This window comes from Cynoglossus semilaevis, chromosome 14 (genome assembly GCF_000523025.1).
Source record: "Cynoglossus semilaevis isolate Cse_v1.0 chromosome 14, Cse_v1.0, whole genome shotgun sequence".
In the NCBI taxonomy this organism is placed as follows: domain Eukaryota; kingdom Metazoa; phylum Chordata; class Actinopteri; order Pleuronectiformes; family Cynoglossidae; genus Cynoglossus; species Cynoglossus semilaevis.
Genome location: NC_024320.1, coordinates 13250308 through 13260086, shown reverse-complemented (window position 1 = coordinate 13260086; position 9779 = coordinate 13250308). Strand labels below are relative to the sequence as shown.

Below are 9779 nucleotides of genomic sequence, written 5' to 3'. Positions count from 1 at the left end.
GTTTTTTAGTTAAAAAACAAAATCAGTCGCAATCAAAAAAGAAGCAGCTAATGAGGTTAATTGCATTTTTGTACATAAATACACCAAAGTAAACAGATTATGAAAAACTGAGATTTACACTGGCATGTGCCTAAAATCTGATTACATTTCCTGGAAATCCAGGTGTTTTTGATTTAAAAAAAACCCCACACCAAACAGCCCTGTGAAGAAAAACCCCAGTGTGCACCTTAATAAGAGCTTTATCCTCCATGATAATAACATGCTAATATTTGTTTTGCACAATTTCCATTTAAATGGACGGGAGCTGTGTGTAAACAGCTGTGTGTGTGTGTGTGTGTGTGTGTGTGGGCTTCATATGTTGTGTATGTACTTTGTTAAATGACAAAACATGAAGTGTAAATTATCTGATGTGAAGTGAAGACATCTGAGGAGGTAAAACTGGACTCTAGCTTTAGATCAGATCCTGTCTACAGGATTTCGGGGGTTTTTTTGTATTGTTTTGTTTGTTTTTTTAAAGTACCAGAATACACAGTCGTCATGACGGGAAGACGTGACAGAGTATAACAGATTTCAGCTTACCATCTGTGACACTGAGGTTAGGAACAAAGAGCTACAAACACATAAGGTGGAAGATGAAACATTGACGTAGTAACTTTCTAACTTACCTGGAAGCTGATTGGACAGACCATTCTACTGCACTCTAATGTGAAATCACCGATTCTCTTCATGGAGATTTGAAATGAAGAAGGAAAACTTTTCTTCTACTTTAGAAAAGGTTTAAGAATGGGGTCGTACAGAGGTAATTGAAGTGAAAAATGATTCCTGACAGAGAGCAGCTTTGTTGAACGAGGTCGTGAAAGGTGAACAGAAGTGATGATGTCATAAAGTAAAAGCTGGGCGGCCTCGTCTGCACTCATTCAGGGTGAGGAGTGGAGCGGCTGACACTAACTGAGACATCAGCAGCAGTAGGATGTGTCAGTGAATACCAGATAGATGCTCGTGCGCGTGCACGTGCACACGCAGCAGTACATTTATAACTACAGAATAGATGATGGGGCTGCAGTGGCCTGCTGCTCTGGGGGACAGTGAGGAATCGTGGAGTGACAGATTGAGCAGAGAAAATTCATCTGATGATGGATAAGAAGAGAGGACGAAACACACACACACACACACACACACACACACACACACACACACAGATTAAAATGTAAGTTGACAGGAAGCTCAGTTAAAAGGGTTAAACAATACAATTAAAATCAAGTCAACAGACACAGTTGTAACAACAGCGCTAAACGCCGTACACTTTGTAGTAACGTAACGTCTGGAGATGGAAGTCAAACCTGCAAGGTTAACAGAAAGACTAATAAAATAGACAAGAGATAAAAAAAAGTCTAGGTATAGCTAACTATTATAATACATGTTAAAACATTTTATAAAAGTAAAAAAAAAATTAGAATTTGAAATGAATTTACAAACAAATTAATGAAGGCAAATTAACAAAAATATTACAAATTAAAAGATAAATAGAATTTCCTGTAAAAACAATGAAAGCTGATGGAGAAAAACCTTTAGATACAATACATAGTGTTGATAGCTAATAGTGTATAGTGGTTAGTTAGCCAACAAATAGCTAGTAGCTAGCCAAAAGCTGTCCCATATTTATCTAAGACAGGGATCGTAAAATGGATTTTAGGCTGAATGTCTAAGGACTGGGTACATGACAGCAGCAGATACTGATGAACCAAAAATAATTAACACGGGGTTTTAAACTCAAACACACACACAAAGGCACACACGAGTCGACAGGAAGTAGCGCAGTGATGTCACTGATGATAAATGACAGCTGACGGAGCCGTGGGCTCAGGCAGACAATCACCAGGACATTTTTAAAACCTCTGCTCATTCTCCACATGATTGATCCACGTTCATGTCTGAGATGCAAATGTGAGCGTGAGAGAAATGGGAAGAGGACGGCTGCATGAGAGACGTCCTCCGACACTGGACAACTTCATCTCATTAAGTGCGGAGACAGCGGAACGACGAGAACTTCTGTGAACCTCAGCTGCTCCTCCCGTGCATTCATATGACGTGAGGCAGTCGAGGCTGCGTCTCTGTCAGTGAAACATCACTATCACCTCCGTCCTCACTGTCCTCTTCACACAGACATCAGACTCATCTTCATCCTACGTTAACCCTAATCCTCATCATCATTCCTATCTCATGTTCTTTCTCTCTAACTTCCCGACAAACATTATTATTCTCATCATCATCTAATGTTTTACTCTTCTGTATCATGGCACTGATCGTCATTTTTGTCTTCCTCCTCTTCATCTTCATCCTTATGAATGTAATCTATGTAGTGATTATTCTCATCAACTGGACCAAACCTCCATTTTCTATTCTCTTTCTCATTTCCATCCTCAGTGTCCTAATCTTTACCGTCGTAATTGTAGCCATCAATCAATCATCGTCATCATCCATAGATTTATACTCAGCCTCATCACAGCTCTTATCAGCATCGAGAGTCATCAACCATCACCGTCTGATCTTCATCAACCGTCGGCTCCTCCTCGTCGTCGTCATCATCTGTAGTCATTATTTTCATGAACTTCTCATCCACATTTTCATGTTCGTCCTTATTATCGCACCGACTGTCATCATCTTTATCTACACCTGTCTAACCTTCATCATCATTCTCATCATCTTCCTCATCATATTTTTTCAGGTGGATGATTTACAGGAGCAGGAAAATGTCAGAGGTGTCAGGAAAAACGTCTCTGTCTTGTTCTCGGGGTTCAACCATAATGAGAGGCTAAAGGAGGCTAAAGCACAGATCAATCTGACACACACACACACACACACACACACACACGCTGTTGATCCCGTTATCCCATCATGCACCTCTCCCCGTCGACCTCCTCTCCCACTCACATCCTCATTATTCATGTCCCGTCTCCTCCTTCAGTTTGTCATGACAGACACAAGTTTTTACAGCACTGAAACACTTTCACTCTCCTCCTCCTCCTCCTCCTCCTCCTCCTTCTCCTGCTCAGTTAAAGGGACACTTCAGGTTTGTTTTAAGTGTGTTTTACAGTGAACAGCATCTCCTCCACTCTTCTGTACCTTAACAACTGGTCCTCGGCTTTTTCTCACTGACTCACAGACCAAAAAGAATTTTGACAAACCACAAACCAAACTAGATTTATATGACTGAGAACAGCTGACCACAGGAGGGAGCTGTGGAGTCTGGTGTGGGTGAATTTCAGAAACAAATTCCCTGGTTAAAACTCACACAAAGCATTAAACTATATCTGCTACATCACTGGCTTAAAACACATGTTACATGCCCACTGCTGCCTCCTGTGGCCAGCGTGTGTAACAGCAGTGGTTTTGAACAAAGGATATTAAACAGTAGGTGACACAGTAAGACATCTGGATTTTGTGACAGAGGCAGCGGTAGACCATGTCAACATAATTTATAAGATGATATTCCTTTAATATTTCCTGATACGACCACAGCTCTCTGCTCCTCCATGTTGTTTGTTTATAATATGTGAGCGTGAAAAGGCCTTTTCTAACACAAGACCACTGGAAAACGAGGTGTGAATGTGTTACTCTGTCAATCGGCGCACGAGAAATGGCCCTTTTCACATTTACCTCAGTAACACAAACTGACCTCCGGGGGCAGGAGACCAACAACTGCTGTGTCTCTGTGAGCTAAAATCATCAGTCAACCAGATCCACCAGTCTGTGATACAATGGTGTCATGTTGAAGAGCTGATGAGCTGCATGCTAACAAATCATCCCAGTGTTACAGCTTGTGTCCAGACACATTAGAATGAGTCTGCGGTGCAAGCTGAATCCAGTATTATGGGTGTGTGTGTGTTCATGTTTGTGTGTGTGTGTGTGTGTGCTAATCAGTGTAGCTGCCTGAAGCCTCTCTAACCTTTCAGTCATCTCTCTGAGGATCCTCTCTCTCCTCTCTCTGTCTCATCTGGATTCCTGGCCTCGTCACTGTCATCATCCAGAGGAGAGATGAAGGATATACTCCTCATTGGCCTCCTTACAATCGGAGCCACCTGCTCCTTTGACTTATTTCTTCAACCTTTTACTCCACCGCAGTCACACATGACAGATTTATGACACGGTTTCCCCCGAAACCTCCAGAGAAACACACTGTTAAATTAATAAAGGTCCTTGGACAAGTCACCATTCCACTGGACGGCTGACAGAGTGAACAAGGCTCAGAAAGTCCAAAGGAAATTTAAGCTAATTCTAAAATAAACAGGCGAGGCTCTGGGTAAAATCTATTCTTTAAATATTTGGTCATCTTGGAACATGTTTATAAAAGTCAGTAACCAAAGCCTTCCTGCCGTTCACACCTCGCTCCAACCTCTGAGTGCAGTTTAAACACACTTAGTCTGTGGTGTAAACTTTAAAGCAGTTTACACCACCCAGTGGTGACTATTGACCGACTGCCATTTTAAACCCAGCACACGGTGTTCATTCAGCTACGTCAGGTCCACTTGACCCCACCATCATGGTTCAACTCTCTGTACACCAGTTCACACACTGCACATCGATGTTACACCTGTTGTCTTCAAACATTTGACATCTTCTCACACACGGTGAACAGAGAGTCAATCCAGTTTACACCTGTTCATTAAGTCTAGATCCAGTCTGAACCAGTTTGTGTCCTCTGAAGTTTACAGCACTGTAGTTAGCTGGTCAACTTCACACCAGTTTACAGTCTACATTCAATGTAAATAGTCTATGCTCTGGTCATTTGGTTTAATAACAAATGTAAACAGGCGTGGGCTTCATACTTGTTTACTATATTTCAGACAGTAACAAAGGTTTACAGGCAGTGATTCACTATTGGGACATGTTTGTCTGGTGGTGCACCATGGGACTTTTCTAATGTACATTTTTGTTGTGGTTAAAAAAGGTTGGGAAACACTGTATAGGAATAAAAACAACATTTTCCATTCAAGCTAAAACAAACAAACAAACAAAAACAGAAGTCAAAATGAACGTCAGCTTTGATCAACAAGCTCAGAACAAACCACGGGGAAGGATTTCATCTGCCAGCCCATGAGAGGAGCTCATTTATCTTGATATCATCACCTAGAGCTTTGGCAAACTTCTCAGCAAGACGTAATAAGAGAGGAGCCATTTGTCCCCGTCTCCTCATTAGGACTCAGTGGACTCTGCTCCACAGATTAATTATTTATCTGCATTAATATTCAGCTCCATTATTGATGAGAGGTGAGTGTGAGAGCATGTGAGCGCAGGGCAAAGGTCAATGCCAGGCAACCTCTGCTTCTAACTACTGACTAATGGATGAGCCGCAGACAAAGACGGAGACTGAGACTGAGACGGAGGGAGAGACAGGTGGGGAGCTGAGAGACAGAGAAAGACACTGAAAGAAAAACAGAGACTGAATGTTAGAGAAAGACAGACAGGCAGACAGTCAGAGAGACAGTCAGACAGTCAGACAGGTTGAAAGACACACGAAAAGACAAGTCAATACAGACAGACATAGAAAGGACAGACAGATGCGAGACAAACAGACAGCGCTGGAATAAAACCAAATGTGTGGACAGATTCCTCGCAGCTGTAACAAATGTATTATTTCAGTTGTATTTGATAGCATTTCTCTAAGATATATTCTGACATCTTGTGGACATATAGAGTAGTGCATTAGTTTTTTTAGGCCAGATTCTGAAAACATCTTCGTAAACATGTGTCTATAATTAACTGCGTTAAAACCTTTATATGAAACACCATATAATAATGGTTTGAAGAGAAAATTCATAGCTGAAAATACGTTAATGACAGAAAATCTAAATAGTTTGTGATACTTATAGAGGTTCCTAAGGATATCTGAGGATAATAACTGTAGATTAAAAGTCTATGAAACAGTAGTGAGAAGATGAAGAAGAATATAATTTAATGTTATTTTTAAACCACTTCATATCACTGTTATGTAATGCGTCTGACAAACTCTTTCCACAAGATGGCAGCACAACCCCACAAAGATTTCACCTGGGTAACGCAACAACGTTCTACGTTACCATTTTAATAGCTTAATTACGATGTCATTACTTTTTTACCCTGAAGACAAGATTGGTATAGAACATATATTTATATATTTTTCTGGATCTGTGAATATTGTAAAAATATCAGAAATTACTCAAAAACGTTGAAAACACAAAACAATCATTAAAAAATGCAGTCGAAGAACAAAAACGGTTGAAGCAAAATATTTAAACAGATTCAATCTACTTAAATAGTATTAACAACAAAACATAAACAAGTGAAACGTTGACATTATTTTTGAAAATAATAATGATAAAACTCAATGAACAAAAACTAAATGTTAAATGTTAAAAAAGACAAAAGAATACATAATATTATCGTAATGTATTTACAAGGCTCAGAATAAAACGTGTAAATGAACAGAGAATATCAAGCAGGATGATTCTCGTGTCAGTTGAAGGACACACACACACACACACACACACACACAGCCAAACCAAACCAGAACCAGTTATTGTCAAGTCAGTATCCAGAACCAATAGGTTCCACCCTGACCTTCACCACAGCCTCACTCATCAGGACCAGAACGTGGTCCAACCCACATGTGCAGCTTTACTGCTCCATACAGTCGTGGTACAACCATAAACCACCACAGCAGCTCTACTACAGAGCCAGACATCATAGATGCTGACCAAACTGTGTTACGTCCTGTTCCTGTTTTTAGCAGATTTCTGCAGACTTTAGTTTTTTAAATAGTAAACATACATAGATTGTAACAAACACAGAGCCGTGCGTGTGTGTGTGTATGTGTTGATTCGTGGTCTGAAGCTGGGAGGACAACATTTAGTCCAAAAGATGTGAGGAAATATGAAGGTCTCTAAGAGGCCCTTTAAGGCTCCAGACTCAATTTCAGGAGCAGCTTTACAATCACTGAGAGTCTTCACTGCTGTAGACTACAGTGTGTGTGTGTGTGTGTGTGTGTGTGTGTGTGTATACGTGTGTGTCAGTTCATTCATCATCCCATTACTGCAGCAGCAGCAACAGCAGCAGCAGCAGCAGAGTCTGAAAGGTGAAATGAATCAGGAGCCTCCGAGACGTCAATAAAGTCATTCCATTAAATAGAGCGCGTGCGTGTGTGCTCGTGCATGTGTGTATTTATGTGCATGAGCGTCTGTAGGTGTGTGTGTGTGTGTGTTCGCCTCCTTTTTTTCCTCGCTTTTATTCAACATGCTTTATCAGCAGCAGCAGCAGCAGCAGCGGTACACAAACACGGACACACAAACACACGCGCATGCACGAGCGGGCATAAGGCCTCGGAGCGCGTCCGCGTGTGATGAAGGGCCCTGCCAGGAGCCGCTGACAGCAGGAGGCTCTGATGAAGAGGAGCAGAATAAAGACTAATTAAAAGCTATAAAGTATCTTTAAAGAGCAGGAGCAGGAGGAGGGGGCGGAGGAGGAGGGAGGGGGAGGAGGAGGGGGAGGAGAGAGTGCACAACGGCGCGTCCACGACACCGGCCTCATTTAGCACTGATTCGTGCACAATGGCAGTTTAATTAAGAGGCCAGGAATGAGCAGGGATAGAGTTTTCTCCTGTTAAAATCAACACTTCATCACTGTTATGATGTAGTAAATTTTCATTATCATTAAACACACTCTCAGCTGCACCAGGGACACATTACTGAACATGTTTTACCACGAATAATGACTTTTAAAACAACCTTTATTTAAAGATTTGTCAAATTTCAAGACGATCTTAAAGGGTCCAAAATAATGACGTAAGAACACGCGATGACACAACACGAACACAGAACAAACGATCTTTTGTTTTTAGGGGAAAAAAACAACTTTTTAATAAAGTTGAACTGTAACTGTCAAATGTATTTTACCGTCCAGCTTAAATACGTTCTAATTAATTATATGATCCAACACTAAAAATGAAGAAAAAAAATCAGATTTTTATGATCTTGTCATAACGTTTATCTGGGAAACGTGTCTGATACGCTTTAAAAAATATTAATAAAAACATTATCCTTAAATATCAATAAAATTGAGTTTCAACTTTGAAGATGAAATACAAAAAATTAAATGTTTATTTCGAAAATGAATTTCATTTTGATTTAGTTTTCCTAAGTCAGTTAGGGTTTTTTTTTTAAATCCGCGATGAGAAAAAAAATGAACAAAAAGCAAATACTTAAAAAACGCAGAGGAATTAAAGAGAAAACATTTTCAAATAAAGAAAAAAAAATCATAATAAAATCCCATGTCATTTTTAATAGAAGAGAAGAATTTATGTTGACTCATTTGACGGACTCGTCCTTTAACACCGTCGTTTCGGTCATTTATCGAGCTGCTCACCGACGGTTTATCGAAATGTTGCTCTAACAATAAAAACATTTTTAGATTTCATTTTTAACCACATTTTAAAATGTTTAAATTTGGAGAAGATCGACAACATTCCGTGCGTTTTCTTTCTAATTGTCCAATATTTGTGACAATTTATGAATGAATACAGTGATACATTTTAAACGAGTCACAGAAAGTGAGAGCTTTAGGCTAAAAACCCTGTGACGGAACAGTTTTCGTAAATAAGGGAACATTTTGATTAACATTGTTATTAACATACATATGAACTGGAGCGCGTGGCTGTGTGTGTGTGTGTGTGTGTGTGTGTGTGTGTGTGACGATGATGATGATGAAAACTGATCTCGGGTTTACTCCGCGCACGTTGCGTCTCTGATTGGCCACCTTGGACAGTGACAGTGACGGTTTCTGTTGCGCCATTGGCTGCCTGTTCGTGCACACGCGCTTCCGGCTGAGTAAATCAGCGAGAGAGGGATTGGGAAGAGAGCGAGAGAGATAGGGTGTGTGTGAGGGAGAGAGTGTGTTACAGTAGAGTTTGGCGCAGTGAGAGGACGCACTGATATTTGACGCGCGACTCCAGGGGCGCAAACACACTCACGGAGCTGCGCGCTGTTGTGCGCGCTCAGTGGAGACATGCGGCGGCTGTAGGTGATGACCATACTGTGTTCTTGGTGTCTTCACTCCAGCACCAGGACTTCTTCTTCTTCTTCTTCTTCTTCTTCTTGTTTTGGTTCGTTCATTCGTGCCCCGAGAGTCTGGAAACTGGATCGTGAAGGAGAGGAACAGCGCGCAACAAGTGCGGAGCGGCCGAGCTTCCCGCAGCAGCAGCAGCGGCAGCGGCGGCGGCAGTAGTTATGGAAGAGCAAAAGGAGATCAGCAGCAGCAGCAGCAGCAGCAGTAGCAGTAGCAGCAGCAGCACCCGGGACTCCGCAGAGGAGGAGACCATGTCCCTGTCCCCGCACCTGCCTTCTTCTCCTCCTCCTCCTCCTCCTCCCCCACTGCTCCTGCAGGGCGCACAGGGGGCCCACATGAGCAGGACCACCAACTTCTTCATCGACAACATCCTGCGGCCGGACTTCGGCTGCAGGAGCAAACAGGACTCCTGCAGGAGCCGCGGTCAGCAGGCCAAGGCGGCGACGGCGCTGCCGCTCCTGCAGCAGCAGCAGCAGCAGCAGCGCAACAACGGCAGCGGCGGAGGCAGCGACAGCTCCTCTTCTTCCTCTTCTTCTCCCTGCTCCTCTTCCTCCTCCTCTCCTGCGTCAAAGCTACTGCAGGGAGACGCGGCGAGCAGATACGCGGACTCTAACGGCGCCTCCGCGGCGGGCGTGGGCGGGAGCGGCGGGGGGGGGGGGGGGCGGGGGCGCCGCCGCGGCGGG

The 9779-nt window shown here is 42.4% G+C and overlaps 1 protein-coding gene across 1 annotated transcript in view; it reads left to right on the top strand.

Moving 5' to 3' along the window:
• Positions 1-8720: 8720 nt before the first annotated feature.
• en1b (engrailed homeobox 1b) overlaps positions 8721-9779 on the top strand; it is a 10668-nt gene continuing 9609 nt past the window's right edge. Inside the window, exon 1 of the mRNA XM_017038341.2 lies at positions 8721-9741. Coding sequence (XP_016893830.1) covers positions 9258-9741 — 484 coding nt within the window. The 5' untranslated portion in view covers positions 8721-9257. The remainder of the gene's footprint in view (positions 9742-9779) is intronic.